Source organism: Octopus sinensis, linkage group LG23 (genome assembly GCF_006345805.1).
Source record: "Octopus sinensis linkage group LG23, ASM634580v1, whole genome shotgun sequence".
Taxonomy (NCBI): Eukaryota; Metazoa; Mollusca; class Cephalopoda; order Octopoda; family Octopodidae; genus Octopus; species Octopus sinensis.
Window position 1 is genome coordinate 25,296,905 of NC_043019.1, and position 19,436 is coordinate 25,316,340.

Here is a 19,436-nt window from a genome sequence, read left to right on the forward strand (position 1 = left end):
GTTCACAGTTTTGACCAAGGCTTTCACACTTGTTGGTAGGCTAGTAGTGTAGTGAGGAGTGCACAGAACTATGATTCCCAGCAGATCTGTCAATAACATCTTCACCTCATGTAACATGTATTGTTGAGAAAGTGAGTAATAAACCTGGTTTCAGTGGGGTTCTGTTCCATTTGGATTGATCCAAAGTGGGAGACAATTATACATTAGAATAGGAAAATGGTATCTCCTTTTTTACAATTGACTTTTTATTTAAACTGGTACTTTATATTGGTTACAGCGATGAGAGTTCTAATAGAACAGCCTGCTTGTGGAATTAATGTGCAAGTAGCTGAGCACTGTACAAACATGTGTAACCTTAATGTAGTCCTTGGGGAGATTCAGCATGACACAGAATGTGACATGGTTGGGCCCCCTTTGAATTACAGGTACAACTCATTTTTGCCAGCTGAGTGGACTGGAGCAATGTGAAATAAAGTGTCTTGCTCAAGGGCACGACACACTGCCAGGGATCAGACTGATGGTTTTACAACCTTGAGCTGATTGTCCTAACTGAGCTAAGCAACTTTAACCATTTTGTATTTAATAAAAAAAGAGAGCTTGTATTGAATGTATTCTTCATACTGTCCATGTACATACACACACACACATGCACCACCTAGATCAGTCATTGAATCTGACCTGTAGTTAAACAATAAAAGCAACAACTTCTGGCTTCTCTCTCTGCTGAGTCATTGTCAGTTATCAAAAGCAATAGATTTCAAAGGATAAAATGTCACTCCCTACACATTTTCACCCCATCCGTTCTCTGCTGCTCCCACTTCAACCCTTCACTCAATCCAAAATTAAAGGGCTTCACTTTCAATATTAAAAAAAACCTTTTAACATTTTCTGTATTATTTATGGACATAATATAGGGATGTTGATTCAAAATTTATAAACGCAATAAGGTGTGTGTGTATGTGTGTGCATATATGAGTGTGTGTGTGTGTGTGTATGTATATATATTTACAAATTGGTTTCAAATTTTGGCACAAGGCCAGCGATTTTAAGATGGGTAAATCAATTAAATTGACCCCAGTGCTCAGCCCAGCAGAATCTGAACTCAGAATGGAAAGACAGATGAAATGCTGCTAAGCATTTCACTCAGCATGATAATGATGCTGCCAGCTTGCCACCTTAACTTTCCATCATTGTTGTCCTCCTCCTCATCATCATCATCAATAAAATAAATACCAGTCAAATATTGGGGTTGATGTAATCGACTTTTCCACGAAAATTTTCGGGCCGTGTTGAAAGGATTATTATTATTATTAGTTGAAAGGATTATTAAGATGGTGGATGGAGAACGTAGATTAACCATGGAAATTTGCTGGAGGGCTTTAATTCAAACCATGTTAAAGCAAGGAAGTTGGTATCATAGAAATAGGGGCAACATCAGCCGATTAGGTACCAGAAACATTAAATAAAGAATGTGTGTGTAATTAGTACTGTACATATTATTGTACAACAAAAACCAACAAAAAAGAAAGGAATCAAAAGCCTTTTTTTTTTTTGCTTTTGATGTATTTTCTTGTTCTAATTATTAGAAGTTCTTGTTAAGATTCAATTAAGACAACTCGTTATCTCCGTTATCATTAAAACTGTGCCTTTTTAATGTTGTGCTGTTGTTATTCTGGGGAGGAGCAGCAATGATGGTAGTTGAGCGATTCTCTGCGTTTCAAAGGTGAAATATCTTCTGTGGTTCATTTAAAGTTTATAGGTCACTAATGGTATATTGCCGTTTCTAGGTTAATAATGACTAATAATTAATATGAACGAGACTAATTATTTAATATGAACAATTACAAGTGTCAGAAATAAGGAGAGCCGTTGCCAGAGTTGTCGTCATCGGCAGATTCTTCTCCTTCCGTCCACCACCATCTCCGCATCAGATCAAGTGTGATTGGTCAACAAATTAGATGTTTATGGTTCTGTACGTGACTCTGTGGACCAATGCAGCAGCAAGATCCTCAAATCCAGTACTTCCAAACCATTTTTGCATCACAGACTTCATACAAAACAATTTTTCAGTGGACTGGAGAATCACACACACAGTAAAACACAATAAGATCCCCGTTGACAGGCCACTGGTATTTATTGAGTGTTAAACACTTTCGGTATGCTAATTAGGGACTCCTTCACAGAGTAACTGCTGCATTTATTGAGTATATAAACAGTTTTGCTTCTTGTTTCTCAGAAAGTTATGAGGAAACAAAGTCAGTAAGAGTGGGGTAAACTTGTGTAAGTATGCCGGGTTAGCTTATCAATCAGTTATAGACATCACTCCTTATAGAATCTTCTCTCATATGGTGAATGGGGAAGAATTTTCTGTTTTTGATTGTTTGTTGTAGTCAGCTTCTTTGCCATTGAGAATATATTTTGGTGCAGTTCAAAATTATTGTTCATCATCATCATCATCATCTTATCCTCTTTTCCCATGCTGTCATGTTGGATGAGACTCTTTGAGGCATTATTCTGTGAACTGGACGCCACCACCTCCATTTCCCACCTGATGCCATCCGTTGTTTTATAAGTACAGTAATTCCATATCTTCATAAACCAAACAGCAGATATTTGATTTATGGCAGACACAAACAATGTCACCAGTGAAGTGGAGCCAATGCAAAGACGCATTGACACGCACGCACGCACGCACGCACGCGCGCGCGCGCACACACATTCACACATTCACATGCTCACAAACATGTAGGCATGCACACTCAAACACATGCTCACACATTTACACACACACACATGCACTCAAACACACTCACACACATGCTCACACATACACACACACAAACAGACATTCACTCTCACACACACATACTTGCACAGACCCTGCCACACACACTCTCACAAACCCACACACGCATTCACAAATATGCACACTTGGTCCATTTATTCAGTGGGCTTCCATATAGTTTCCATGTAACAAATGTCACTGACAAAAGCATTGGTCAGCCTGAGTTTTTAGTAGAGAATACTTGACCAATTTAGTAGCCTGTAGTGGGATTGAACCTGAGATCACATAACTGCAAAGCAAACTTTTTAACCACACCTCCATGTTGTTTCTCAATGACTGCACCATTGTTGTTGGTGGTGTTGTTGTTGTTGTCATTGTTGTTTGTTTGAGAAGGGGTGGTGTGTGATCGTATCAGATTGCCATCTCAGAAAATACAGAAACCAACAACAATGATTCTAAACAACAACCTCGCACCATCTCACCATTTTATGTTCAACAACAACAACAGCATAAATGAATAATTCATAATTGCACCCAAAAAAAAGAAAATATCCTTGATAACAAGTTAGTCATAGCACATTGTAAGAACAGCAACAACAATAGCAACAAAAGTCTTTGAGAGTCTCTAAAGTGATATCAGCTGCCGCTTGACAAAGTGAAAATGGCACGCTTTTCTTAAGCATTGCCAGAATGAGTTTTCTAATTTATTAAATTTTTAGTGGGAGAGAACTAATTATTATTAAAGATGAAAAAGTAATTTATTGACTAACAACTTTATTTTATACTTTTTCTTTTAATCTGATGGTAAAATTAATTCTGCAATAAACTGGATTAATGGTGAATAAATTATCGAAATCTGTAGCAGAGTGAAAGTAAATAATCTTTTTCTTAAGAAGATTAAAATAATTGTATAATGATTATTTCATAATGGCCCATATAAACCACATTGTAAATTTAAACACCATGTATCTTCATTTGTCATGGGGGTTTGGTTCCAAAACAACAGTGATAAAGGAATCAGCTCTACACACTTTGTAAATGGAATGGCAGAATCAGTGGCACCAAACTCATGGCTTACACCTGCAAAGCTTCCACTTTCCTGTATTTTCTTGATCGTTCATCCTCTTGCCTGGCACATGGCTGTTCCTCTTGGTTCCTTTCCCTTTCTCAGCTGAGAGGTCCTTGTCTTACAGGTTACTTGGTGACCCAGCAGATTCTAGTGCCATGTAGAAAGCACCTGTGCTGGTGCCACATAAAAAGCACCCTGGCTGGAGTGCTGTTAAAAACACCTGTGCTGGCTTCACACAAGAGGCACCTGTGCTGGCACCCTGTAAAAAGTACCTGTGTTGGCACCATGTAAGAGGCACTCATGCAGGCATCATGTAAGAGGCACCAGTGCTGGTGCCACGTAAGGGGCGCCTGTACTGGTGTCACACAAAAAAGCACCTGTGCTTGTGCTATGTAAAGAACACCTGTGCTTGTATCACATAGAAAGCACCAGTGCTAACACCACAGAAATGCACCCAGTTCACTCTGTAAAGTGGTTGGTGTCAGGAAGGTGCATCCAGCCATAGAAACTATGTCAAAGCAGACAAATGGAGCTGGTTGCAGCCCTCTGGCTGCAGCCCTCTGGCTGCAGCCAGCCCTGGTCAAACTGTCCAACCCATGCCAGCATGGAAGAAGGACATCAAATGATGATAATGATGATATGAGAGCAAATATATAAATAATGACTTTCGAAAATTGCATAATAAATTATATATTGTAATTCTGTAATTAGCGAGTCATTAACCACTGTCAACTTAATTAGGAGTGGTTTTTTGAAAATATTAGTTTTTAGTTGTTACAAACAATTGAAAAAAGACACTAAAGAGGGATTGATTGAAACCCAGTGACCTTGCATAGTGAAAGCCAAAATACTCAAAAGTGGAAGAACAGATGTGGCTCTGTGGTTTAGAAGCTCATTTTACAACCATGTGGTTTCAAATTCAGTCCCTATGCATGGTACCTTTGTTGGCCTGGGGCTATTGTACCTTGCAGTAGGAGCGAACCCAAAACCACGTGGTTGTAAGGCAGGCTTCTTAACCATGTCGCTATGCTTGTAGAAATTAATATTTCATCATCATCATCATCATGTGTTTCCCATGCTGGTGTGCGCTGGATGGGCTGACCAGAGCCAGCAAGGCAGAGGGCTGCACCACATTCCAGTCATCTGTTTCAACTTGGCTTCTTCAGCTGGATGTCCTTTGTAATGCCAACCCTTTTACAGAGCCGACTGGGTGCTTTTTACATGGCACTGACATTAGATTATTGAATCTGATATACAACACGGCTGCAGCTGTTTACCATTTCGAAACCCCCTGGGGCAGAAATGTTCCAGTGTTTCTAATCTTTCTTTTCAGTTCAAAATTCAACCAGCCAGATTAAATTAGATCTTAAGGTTTTTTTCTTTCTTTTTGGTTACATCTAAACAACAGTGGTTACAGCAGTTATCAAATTCCTTTGTCTTCGCAACAATATTCCATTTTGATTTCTCTGCTGTTTCTTTGTCCTCATTATTTCTTCTCGTTAAGAATTACTAAATTTTTTCTCTTTTCACTCCCATAGACCACTTCTAAGGTCCATAGTGGCCAATCTATTGAAACAGGAAGATCTCAATAACACTTTGCATAAAGGAACCTTTTTCATTTCAGTATAACATTCTTTCTGTTTAGTCACATTTACTTGAATTTTTAACCCCTTAGCATTTAAACCAGCTAGATCTGGCTCAAATATTCCACCCGGTTTATGTTCAAACTGGCCAGATCACACCTACCCTACAATGTCACTCAAAAATAAACAACCACATCATCAAAATCTTGAAAATACAAGATAATGCATAATCAATTCAAACAATGTGAATGTATAAGCATTATATTTGATAAGATAATCTGGATGCTACAATTGAGAGCAGTTTTACTCTGCATCATGTACTGAGTAATTTTTTTTTACCATTTTGTTGTAAATGTGTGTGTGTGTATGTGTGTGTTGATGTCTTTGACTTCCCATGGGCCCTCAACTCTTTGATGAAGTGTCTAGAGTGCTATCATAACCTATGAGTGTGTCATGTGTAATTCTAAACCTGATTGAATCCACCCCTCTCCAAGTGTCAGCTAATTTCTTCTAGAAGAGAGAAAGATAGAAAGAGTGAAAGAGAGAGTTAAAGAAAGAAAGAAAGGAATTGATTCCTGTATAGGATGGGTACTTCTTTTATGACCCCTAAAATGATGAAAGGCAAAGTTAACTTTGTCTGGATTTGAACTCGGAGCACAGGGAGCTGGAATGATGACCACAAAGTAGTCTATCTAATGTGCTACTGCCCCGGCCAATTAGCTACCTGTGTGTCTATTTGAGCATATGTATATGTGTATATATATGTGTATTGATCAGCTTATCAGATGTTGTTATACCTCACTGGTCCCAGTGCGCTTTGCATCATTTTAACTTTTGAATGATGCCACCCTGCTGGCTAGGGGAATAGGCCAACATTTTTCCAAATCAGAAGGCTATTCTCTCATAAAGTTACCCATTCATGGTTGAGCAGACTGAAACAGCATGAAATGAAGTGTTTTGCTCAAGAACACAATGCACTGGCCAGTCTAGGAATTGAACACATGATATAGCAATCGTGAGTACAATGCTCTAACCGCTATGCTATGTGCCTTCATTATGTGTGTGTGTGTGTGTGTGTGTGCCTTCCTATATCTATCTATCCATCCATCCAGACAGACAGACAGAGTGTATTTATGTATAATTACATTGTTATATATTATTCAGTGCTTTTATATAATATTAAAGTGGGGTTTTTTTTTGTGTGTGTGAGCAGCGCTGGTGGTTGTCCATATAATAAACTATCATTAAGTCACCTAGCAGCAACACTCATTAATGTGTGATGGAGGCACTTGAAAATTTCTATGAAGTTTCATAGCAACTGTGGTAACGTATAAGGGGAGTGTGCAGCCATACATCAACCATTAACTGACTTGGAAGTAGATCAACTGTGTGAACATAGCCAGCCCTCCTGACACTTGTTTAGGTCAAAACTTGGGTCTCTTGACATCTGTTAGTGACCTAAATTAGGATCAACCTTGAGGGCTTTCTCAACTCATTCATGTTTCTCACACAACTGTTTAAACATGGACATGAAATCACGAAGCAAAAACGAATTGTCTGATTCAGCCACTGCTGCCTGCAGTCATCCTAGTTATTTCTTGGTTAGGTGTTTCAAAGCGATGGTTTTCAAAGTAAGCAGCTGCTGGTATATAACTACTTTGAAGGCTCTTCTGTACTTGAAGTTCTGAAGTGCATAGTTGCCAGTAACACTGTGTAATTGTTAATAAGCATTCTAAGAACTGAACGGTTTGTATTATAATAACTAACTTCACATCTTATTTTCAATGAGTGATCATCGACATATTTCACTCACATAGTTTCTATCTAACGGCTAAACCCATACATAGCTCTACATCTAATTGTATGTTTTGTTATCACTAATAGCAGGAGTATTAGCACCTTGTGGAGCTAAGTAAACTCGTGGTCATCCATGCATACAGACATGTCCTTTACAGGTGCCGGTGCCATGTGAAATGCACATGTGCCAGTGCTGTGTAAACACAACTGTGCTGGTGGCACGTAAACGGCACCCAGCACGCTCTGTAAAGTGGTTGGTGTTAGGAAGGGCATCCAGCAGTGGAACCCATTCCACAACAGACACCCGGGGTCTGGGCAGCTCTATGACTGGCCAGCTCCTGTCAAACCGTCCAACCCATGCCAGCATGGAAATTGTATGTTAAACAATGATGATGATGATGATGATTGACTGTTGTATGAACCAATATTGGAATATGATCCATTCTCGCTTACATAGGGATGGGTGGGTGAGAGCAGGTGGGATGTGAGGCTGGGGAGGGCAAAGGGGATGAGGGTCGGTGGGGATGGGTTGCTGACAACAAGCATAACTTCCAATGGTACAAATTCCACAATTTTGGGCATAGTTTCCCAATTATATAACTGGTACTTATTTTGTTGATCCTGGCTCAGTGGCAGACAAAGACAACCTCAGCAGTGGAGGTTGAACTTAGAGCATAATGGATACGGGACCATAACTAAAATATCTGTACGAGCCTGTATATGGTTGTTCAGTGTGCTAGAAATAGCAACCAAATTCCTTCAAGAAGCTCACTTTGTAACCACGTAATTCTGGATTCAGTTCCACTTCACGGAACCTTGGGCAAGTCTTTTCTTCTACAGTCTCAGGCCAACCAAATATCTTGTGAGTGAATTCAGTGGACAGAAACTATGTGGAAGCCCATCATATGTATGTATGTATGTGTGTGTTTGTGTGTGTGTGTGTGTTTGTCCCCCACTATTGCTTGATGACCGGTGTTGGTTTGTTTATGTCTCTTGAACTTAGCAGTTCAGCAATGCACAGCAATAGAGTAAGAGTCAGGCTAAAAAAAAAAATATATTTAGTTGGTGGTGGTGGTGGTGGGGGGGGGAGATTTGTTGAGCTAAATCATTTTAGGCAGTGCTCCAGCATGGTCATTGTCTAATGACTAAAACAACAACAACAACAACAACAATAATGATATTCTTTATATTGTTATCAAGTGTGTAAATATTTTGACTTCTGTGGAGAATCATTGAAGATAGCGCCAGCCTGGTATGGTGTGTGTGTGGGGGGGTGATGGTGGCATGGGGGATGGTGGTGGTGGCAGGGTGGTAGTGGAGCTGGTAGTGTGGGTAGTGATGGCAGTTGCAGGGTAGTGGTGGAGATGGTGGTGTGGCAGATGGTGGTGGTGGTGGTGGAGATGGTGGTGGTAGTGGTGGTGGAGATGATGGTGTGGGGGGGTGATAATGGAGATGGTGGTGGTGGTGGTAGTGGAAATGATGGTGTGGGGGATGGTAGTGGTGGTGATAGTAGTGGTGATGCAAACCACACAAAACCCTGCATAGCTATGGCTACATCTGCCTGTCGTCTGTCTGTCTGTCTGTCTGTCTGTCGTCTGTCTGTCTGTCTGTTTCCCTCTCATCAGTCTGTCTGTCAAGTAACACAGTCATGTTAACAAAGGGATGTGGGTTCAACAACTACACAGATAGGAAAGCCTTCTTTTTTCTGTCGAGGGCTTATATGCCCCTTTATTAGACTATTTTCCTTAGTCGTTGCGTGGTAATTGCCATAAGCTTTCATCTTATATAAAAATACCATTATTATTACTGACAGGATTACAAAACACAGAGCTGTATAATAAACCATTCACACCAAGAGCATGCATATATATAAATAAGGTGGTGCTCCAGTATGGCTGCAGTCAAATGACTGAAACAAGTAAAAGTGTATATGTGTGTGTGTATATATATATATATATATATATATATATATATCGGTACTTAGTTGTGCCATTTATTTACTAATTTGTGTATATATATATATATATATATATATAATCATTTAACGTCCACCTTCCATGCTGGCATGGATGGGACATATATATATGTATATATATATGGATATATATATATAATATATATATATATATATATATCGGTACTTAGTTGTGCCATTTATTTACTAATTTGTGTATATATATATATATATATATATATAATCATTTAACGTCCACCTTCCATGCTGGCATGGATGGGACATATATATATGTATATATATATGGATATATATATATATATATATATATATATATATATATACACACACACACACTATATGTATTATATTTTATATTTGATGGTGCAAAAGACACATGGACTATATTAGACACACCCCAATTTCATCAATTCCTATTCAGGTAAAAACGTTTCCAGTCCATTAAAGGAATATTGGCTTATGGGAGGCCAGACTTCACATGTAGGACCTGGTGGTGGTGGTGGTGGGATGTTTTTTGTGACTTCTTTGGGGGAAAAATGCATCATAAACTATGATATACACACACACACACATATATGTACATATATACACACATATATGTATATACCTTACACACACACACATTAGCACAAACATATTTGGGGTGGGCAGAGCTTGAGTATATTATTTCACTGTATGTTTGTTTATGTGTGTTATATTAATCTATTTTTACATAAATAAAACAAGAAACCAAACAAATGAACCAACCACCAATGGAACTATTTATTCATCAATCTGGAAGGCTTGAAGGTCAAACAAGGCAACTTGCTAATAGCAAGTGTCTGTATTTAGTAGTTTAATAAACTAACTTTGTCCTTATTAAAGCTAGTGTTTGGAAAATAACTTAATAAAGAGTTGTTACTATATGGGGACAAGTGTAGCTGTCTGGTTAAACCATTTGTTTCACAACCAAATGGTGCTAGGTTTGATCTGTGTTACACTATGGGCAAACAATTTCTACTTATTGCCTCTGGGACAAATGTCTTCTACCATTGCCTGTGGGACAAATGTTTCCTACCACTGCCCCTGGGGCAGTTATCTTCTACCATTGCTTATGGTTGAGCAAAATCTTAACAGTGAAATTTAGTTAAACTCTGCTTGTTTCCTTTCCATTCTGTTGTCCAAAAGTTGTCTCTACTTGTTTATTCTTTCACTGTATGGACTTCATATCATAGCCCCAAATAATTCATAATTTGTTGAGCAATTTTGTGGAAAAATATTTTGCTAAGACTAATTATGAAGTATCCTGAGAAGCATATATATGTGCGTGTTCTTTAACTGAACATACATACATACATGTCAGACACGTGCTGTCAGTAATTACTCATGGCAGACATTTGGTGACGTTTATGTAGTAAAACACACAAAAGAATAAGCGAAACACAGGCGCTCGACTGAGTTGGAGGCAGATTTACTTGTGCCTTTATAGCACGTAAAGAAAACGGTGTTGTAGGAATGTATGCAGCATGTGTACTACAGCAGTCCTATGCATTGCTTTAATACTGAGATTGAAAGGCAGGGGCAAATTATGCCTACCTAATCTACAAAAAAATAGAATATTTTGTATTTTATGCAGAGTAATCAGAGTAACCTTCATAATTTTATTGAATTAGGTGCATATTTTGCCAAAAAAGGAATATGTTGCTATCGATCTATTTTATTCAGGGTAGGCACTACCTACCTTGCCTACCCAGGTGGCACAGCCCTGAGATATACACACACACACGCACACACACACATGAGGGGGTGCTGGAAAGTTCTTTTAGGTTAAAGAAAATACAGGAGGATCAATTAATTTATTCAAGATACTCTCCTCCCAGATTCACACACTTATTGCAGCGGTCCTTCAGTTTTTCTAAGCCCTGTAGAAGAACTTGGAAGGTTTGGCTTCCAACCAGACCTTTTGCGATGCCCTTATAGTTAGGAACTTTTCAGCAAGCACTCGTGTGTGTGTGTGTGTGCATAAACATACACATAGTCTCACACACACTCTCTCCCTCCCCACCCCACTGCCTTGCTTGTAATAACATCAGAACTGAGGTGTTCACAGTTGCTTACTTTGAGTTCTACATTGCTCCTGATTCCAAACTACATTCTCTCTGCATTAAATAAACATACGCACAGAACTTTCAGATACAACTATGAGAATTTGGTCATGGCAAGGCTTATTAAAATTAATTATAATTCTTGTATAAATAAATAATGTATTTTGTGTAAGTGAAAGAGAGATAAAGATGGAAGCAGAATGAAAGTATGAAAAAGTTGAGTGAAAAGAAAGAGGAAATAGAAGTACACATAATATAAGAGAAAGAAGTGAAAGGGGACATTGTATCTGAGAGTGTGTGTGTGTGTGTATATATATATATCTGTAAATGTAATATGTGACAATTATTTGGTAGCCATGATAAAACTCTGAGTTTCGGATGCCAGGGTGGAAATCCACGCCACCATCTCTTCAGTTATCCGGCCATCGGAAAAAATGCTATGAAAATACTAATACTGTCAAGAGCCATGATAGTACTAGGATGTTAATTGGTCAAGTGCCCTGAAAGTGACTTGTTGTGGATGGTAGTAGTGACTGAATTCTTGAGACATCTCTTTTGAATGTATTGTTTATAAAATTTGCATAGGTGTTATTCTGAACAGCAATAGTGGTTAAGTTAGGATGGAGGTAGCGGAGAGGATGAAGACGAAGAAGATGGAGAAAGATAAAGGAGAATAAGAAAGGAATAAAGAGAGTTTCTTTACTAATTCGTTGGCTACAGGTTCTATCATCCTTGAATTGGTAGAGGGGAAGAATTCTGAAGCTTGGATTTTTGTTATTGGCGCAAATGTCGATGTGTTGGCTGAATGCTATTTTTTTGTTTTGGGGAATTTTGATCTGGGATCTGTGCAGAGCCATTCTTTTACGTAGACTGTTTTTTGTTTGGCCTATGTATTGCTCTTGACACCCAGAGCAAGTTAGTGCATATATCAGGTTCTCCAAAGCACATGTGAAACTGCTTTTCACTGTGAAATTTTGTCCGTTTGAAGGAGAACTCTGATCCCTCAATTAAATAAGGTTTTTTTAATTTGCTATATATATGATGATGATTGGTTCTCTTGTTGTGAACAACTGAGAGTTCAGTAAAATAAAGTATTAATCATGTTCTGTGGACACGAACGAGTCTCTTGAGGCTTGCTGGTACCTTGCAAACCTTTTGGCAAATGGAACAAGTTGAGCACTCTGTTTCTTTGAGTGCTTGTGAATCATTCACTATGTGTTTTCTTGAGTGGACTGCAAGTCCTGATTTGCTTTGTACCATAGAACCACTTTGACAGGTGAGGTATATATAAACGAACATATTTAGTTTAAAAGTATGTTTTCTAAAAATATTTGTCATGCCCTGAAAAGGAGAAAATTTAAAAAACCTTTAAAAATGAAAGTATTGAAAAAATTTGTATGAAAATTAAAAAATTCTTTTTTATTTAAGTTAAAAACAAATTTTTTGTGATAATTAATATTTATGTTTGTTTTCTTTTCTTTCTAATCTGCAGGTTGAGGAATAAAGCAAATGACGAGACGATGATATCTTCCAATACAGATATGGGACAAAATGATGCTATTTCTTGGTGTTTGCAAGACCCTCTACTTTCATTGATGTATGTCCCTTCTTTAAATAAGGACAAGAATATATGTACATATAATGACAAACCCAATCCTGCTTTTGCACTGCCACCCTTTTATACACAGGAAGTCATCTTGGGTGTAAAATTGATTTGGAAGTCTTCTACGTTGAGTCTTGGGCATTGTTGAAGATGGCTAATCCTATAAGCAGTGCAAGAGAAGAAGTTGTGGCTGCCAGCCGGTCACGAAGTGGAAGTAATAGCGGTAGTATACATAGAGCTGACTTGCGATCGTCTTCACCTGAAGACTTTGCTTGCCAGCAGCAGTTTCAAAATTTGAAATCTTCATTTGAAGATTTAGCTTCTGAACGATCGAGGAACAGAAATCGGTGCGGGACTAACGTAAGTAAATTAAAAAACATATTTAATTCTGCAAAGAGTGAAGAAAAGATACAAACGTCTCATGGTTTTGCTTCGGAGGTATCTCCGGAATATATGCAGAAGAGAAGCGTAGATGGCTCGGGAGTGAAACCGAAAGAATCTTCCCCCACAAAAACCTCTCCATTGCTGAAAGCATCAAATCATGTTCAACGGTTCAACAGCACGCGTGCTATGTTTGCCAAACTTGAAGAAGAGACTCGTATTGCAAAAGAACGGTCTCGAAAAGTTGGCGGCAGAAGCAGAAACTTGAGTATCACTTCTCCAATCTGGTCACCAACTTCTAGTTCTTCCGCAAGTCCAGAAAATCGAAAGCGGTCACCATCCCAAGAATCGCTTGGTTCATCACAGGGGGATTCATCGTTGAAATCAAAACTGAATGACACACATTCGAGTTCAGACTCAAAGCTTTCGAAATGTAACGCTAAAGTAGATAATAATTTGAAGTCTTCTGTGAAGGATCAATTTCTGCGGCCGAGAGGTTGTAGCGACCCAAACTTAATGATTAAAGATTCTGTCTCTCAGCCAAACTACAACATTCCTGATTCAGAATCAACAATCGTAAAATCAGTTGCAAGTGCAGAGTCTGCAGCTGCACTGGTTAAAAACTCAATAACTACAGGTAGCCCAACTGTGCACACAAGCTTGAAAAGTCCAGCTGGGTCCCTGAATGATAAGAATGAACTATGTAACGTTTCCGGAAATCTTCTCTGGAAGAGAAAACAAATGAAGCGAGCAGTGTTGCTTGATTTGGACCAGTGTAAAGTGACAAGTTTAAATGTAGATAAAAATAGAGATTATTCCTCACAAAAATCTTTAAACGACAATCTTGATAGTCCTGAGAGCTCCGTTGAGGAAACGCGAACATTTTCAACACCAGATTCATCTGTCAGCTATCCACATAGTGATAACAGTGCAGCATGTTCGACAGAAGATATCCCAGCGGGCATGTTGTCGAGGGATTTTCAAGATGAAGAGAATGAATTTAGTAGTTATGGACTTTTAGAAGAAATTGAATCAGATTTATCATCAAGGGGTACTCAGCTTCTATTGCATAGCAGCCATGGAATTAAAAAAGATGCTGATGAAATTCAAATGGAAGAAGAATTTCATCAATTTAATCAGCTTCATCAGGTTCCAAGAGTGTCTGATGGTCTCAATGATGGCATTAACGACATTGATAAGTTGAGTGAGGTGTCGAGCTCTGATGTTACTTCGTCTTATCGCAATAGTGTCATTGAAATGACCTCTCCCCAACTTGAAGACAGCCCAACTGGAGCACACAAGGAATTTTTAACCACAGAAAACAGAGTACAATTTCCAAAAGTAATGCCTTCACCCACAAATACTTGTGTAAATGTGCCAGTTGTGTCCCCACCGGTTCCTCCACCGCGAAAATCTATTCCAAAATCCCCTGAAAACAAGGACCTTATGTTTATTTCAAAAACTGTGAGTGGCTGTCCTGTGTCTGCAGACAATCTGTCCTCAAAATATTCCGACCTTCAAGGAACCAACGGAGAGGTTGCAAAGTCCGCCCACCCTCCGATGGAATACACTAGTTATGAGGCTGAAGATGAAGAAAGTTCATCGCAGGCTTTATCAGAAAAGGATATTTTATTCCAAATAACAGATGAACATACCCCAGTCGAGGCTATGACTCCCGATGAACAAGATAAACTACTCAGTCGAGAGTAAGTAAAATAAGTTTTCTCTTTTTATTGTTTATAAACATATCTTGATGAGTTGATGGCAGAATTGATAGTGTGCCAGACAAAATACCTTGTGGTGTTTAATTACATCTCTTCATAATCTGAGTTCAAATTTTGCCAGTAAAGACTTTGTTTTAATCATTCTGGCAAAATTTGTATAAAAGATTTTGAGAGATTGTGAGTTTGATATTTGTATCAAGATGGAAGGTTTGTTAGTTGTGTGTTGCTTTTGTATAAGGAAGGAGTCTGTAGTGCAGGAATATTTGGCTGCTATGTTTAGCAAGTCAATAGCCTACATAAGAAGTTGCTTCATCTGAAGGTAAGTTTATCGATGCTAGAGGTACGATGGCATTTTGCCATGTAAAGTAATTCCTTTTGATGATCACTTAGTTTACACAATGTCTAAATTTGAATACCCATCCAACCAGTTTATGTTAAGGTGGGGAATATTGAACTTGTATTGACAATCTTTGCTTGTGATTTACATGTCGGAACAACATCAATTAATGATCTTCTTTTAATTTGTTGGGCAAATGGCCACTTCTAGTCCAGGCAATTGGCCATTTATATATGCTTGTCTTTTATTTTGTCTGTTTAATTATCTGTAGCAACTTAATTGCTAAATTCCACGTATAAAAAAGAAATAAATACTTTATTTATTCTTTATAAATGGTCAATTATTTGACTTTTTGTACTAACAGAATTTAATAGCAAGAGGATGTGGATGAATGGCTGAGGTATTCGACTGCCAACTTGTAGTTTGTGAGTTCAAACCAGGAACAGGCAGTCTAATTGTGTTTCTTGACAAAACAGCATTATTATTCACCTTGCTCCACATATAGCTGGTGAGGAATGATAGCATTATGTATAGGATACGTTGAATAAACTGTTGTCTAATTTATACAAAAATGAAAAAAACACTGACATCTCATTTTAACAGATATATTTACCAAAATTGCATAAAAATATCTTGAAATACTAAAGTGTAAATTTATTCAATAAAATCTCCATTGGCTTCAACCACGGTCTCCAGATGACTTCGGAATCTCCTGCAACTCTTCTGGACAGTATCCTTGTTTAAGTTGGTGAATGCTGCCATAATCTTTGCCTTCAGTTCATCTTTGGTGTTACAAGGCATTTTGTTGGTCTCTTGTTCAACTGTGTCCCACACATAATAATCAAAGGGGTTGCAGTTTGGGGAGTTGGGAGTTAGTGGCTAGATGTTAGTGGTTAGGGGTGATGTGGTTGCAGAAATTGTCTGACAGCCATGACTAGGTTCTCCTCGTGTAGGATGGTGCAGAGTCCTTTTGCCAGACATAGGGTGTTCCAGCAGCCACCTTTTGACCCAGAGCAAGACTACCTCTTCTAGGCACTTGATGTGGGCCTCCATGTTGAGTCTGAGGCTGTGTGGGAAGTTGAATGGAGGCATAACATCACCATCACTAGTGATCAGTCCTAACACCGTGATGTTGACTGGATGTTTGATTTTTATCACTCTTGGTACATGCTTCGTGGCATGGTCTTTTCTCTTGCCCTTGGTGGCTTGGGATAAAAATTGTCCTTTCTCATCTTGTATGATGAATACCAAATGTCTTCATGCACCACCTGCTTGATAAGAAGCTCAGACGCTCCCATGTTCCTGGCAAAGGACCTGATTAACTTAGAGGGATCATTGTCAGTCATGGCCTGGATCTCACCAACAAATTCAGGTATTCTTTTCTTATCAGAACAATCAGAGTGAGTTTTCTGAATTACTGTACCTTTGTAATCACTATTAGATTCATCCAACTCTTTCCGAATCCTCTGCACTTTCCTCAGATTGACACCCAAGCACTCTGAAATGTTCGCATTGGAGCTTCCGGCACGAATGCCAAGCAATACAGCATGTCCTTTCCAAATTTCTGGCTGAGTGAATTGTGTCATGGTGCTGTTTTTCTCACAGATGGTGCCCAACTGACCCTACTATGCTGTGTAGTTGACAAAATCAAAAACAAACAATGCACATGCATGAAATTAGAAATATAAAATGGTAACAATTTACCCATTGTACCCTGCACATGTGTGTGTATGTTTATATACAAATGTGTGTGTGTGTGTGTGTGTGTATATATATATATATATTATATATATATATATATATAAATACACACACACACTCTCTCTCTTTACTCTTTTACTTGTTTCAGTCATTTGACTGCGACCATGCTGGAGCACTGCCTTTAATCGAGAAAATAGACCCCGGGACTTATTCTTTTGTAAGCCGAGTACTTATTCTATCGGTCTCTTTTACTGAACCGCTAAGTAACGGGGACATAAACACACCAGCATCGGTTGTCAAGCAATGCTAGGGGGACAAACACAGACACACAAACACACACACACATATACACATATATACATACATACGACAGGCTTCTTTCAGTTTCCGTCTACCAAATCCACTCACAAGGCTTTTGTTGGCTTGAGGCTATAGTAGAAGACACTTGCCCAAGTTGCCACGCAGTGGGACTGAACCTGGAACCATGTGGTTGGTAAACAAGCTACTTACCACACAGCCACTCCTGCACCATATATATATATATGCACACACATATACATACATCCACACAGACATATAGGCATATGCACACACACACACACACATCGAGACATAGATGTATAGACACCATACATACATCCACACACGCACATAACCTAGCATTGTTTTGGTGTTCACTTCTCCGTGCATGCTTGTGTCACGTGATGACGATGACACGCTTTATTGAAGCCAGATTTTCTCCGGCTCAGTGCACTTCTTGTCACTTAATGTCACCTGTTTTCCATCCAAGGGAAAATTTCTGCTTGTTTAACAAACGACAAGGATTGCAAATAAACGACTCTTTTGTGTGAACAGTCAGTTTTTGTTTGCAATCAGCAAACACGTGTCAAGGAAAGCAAAGTATATGCTTGCATGCACACCCACCCACACATGCACACACATTTATTTACACAAACATGCACATGCACTTATTTACACACACACACACACACATGCACATACACACACGAACATGCACACACACACACATGCACACACACACACGCACACACACACACACACACACATGCACACACACACATGCACACACACACACGCACACACACACACATGCACACACACACACATGCACACATACACACGCACACACACACACACACACACACATGCACACACACACATGCACACACACACATGCACACACACACATGCACACACCACACATGCACACATACACATGCGCACACACACACACACACATGCACACACACATGCACACACACATGCACACACACACATCCATACACACATATGCACACACACACACATGCACACACACACCATGCACACACACGTGTGTTTGTGTGTAATAGAAGTAAAATTATTTTGTTTTCCACGTTTCTTTATTAAAAATTGGTACATGTTGTTGTTGATGCCTTATTCAGTTTTTTTCCCTATGCGCTGGACCATGTAAAAGGCACCTGGGCAGGTGACACCTATATAGCACTTTTGCTGGTCCCATGTAAAAAAGCACCCAGTACCCTCTGTAAAATGGTTGGTATAAGGAAAGGCATCTTTGTCAGAACAGACAATTGGAGCCTGGCACAGGTCTCTGGCATGCCAGTTCTTGTCAATCCATCTAACTCATGCCAGCATGGAAAATGGATGTTAAATGCTGCTGGGAGTGGTGGGAACGAAATGTTTTTTTAAAAATTTTTTCGTAGTTAGTTAATTTTTGGGCTCAAAAAGCAAAAAAGCAAGGCCATGTAGGGGGACATGGAGTTATGTACAGGGAGGGTGTTCATGCAAAGAGTTCAGGCCATTTCTGGTCAAGAGAGACTTTGAACCGAGCGGTCGTCGGCATCTTCACCATCTCGTCCGGCAGCTTATTCCACGGATCCGCAACCCGGATGGAGAAAGCCCCTCTCCTACGATTGAGATGAAATCGTCGCAGATAGAGCTTTTCGGAATGACCCCGCAGCCGACACTCTGGAGCAGGAGTGAAGAACAGCTCTTTCGAGAGGTTACACTTTCCGCTTATGATGTTGTGAGCAAGAATGAGATCACCACGGCGTTGTCATGCCATGGTGGATCCTATTCTCCGTCTCTGACATTCATGGGAATTATTGATGTCTTGCTCTTGTCTAAAGTAAATCCTTTTCTTCATGTTAAACAGCGTCATCACTGCATCAGTATCGTTGTCATCACCGTCATCAGTGTTGTCATCAGTATTGATGTTCTCATCATTGTCCATTTTCTTGTGTCCCATAACATGCAGGGCTAAATGCAGACTAATTCTGGAACAGCCACTTAATGTACAATATTTTCTGGGCACAAACACCCCAAATTGTTAAGTACCCAACATGGGTGGACATAGAGGAAAGCAATACTTTTTTT

General features: G+C 39.2%; 1 protein-coding gene across 10 annotated transcripts in view; it reads left to right on the top strand.

Annotated features, from left to right (window-relative positions):
• LOC115223415 (neurabin-1) overlaps positions 1-19,436 on the top strand; it is a 320,060-nt gene that overhangs the window by 129,315 nt on the left and 171,309 nt on the right. For all 10 annotated transcript variants that reach the window (XM_036512632.1, XM_036512635.1, XM_036512634.1 and 7 more), the window contains exon 3: positions 12,786-14,983. In XM_036512632.1, the coding sequence (XP_036368525.1) occupies positions 13,047-14,983 (1,937 nt within the window). In that variant the 5' untranslated portion in view covers positions 12,786-13,046. The remainder of the gene's footprint in view (positions 1-12,785; positions 14,984-19,436) is intronic.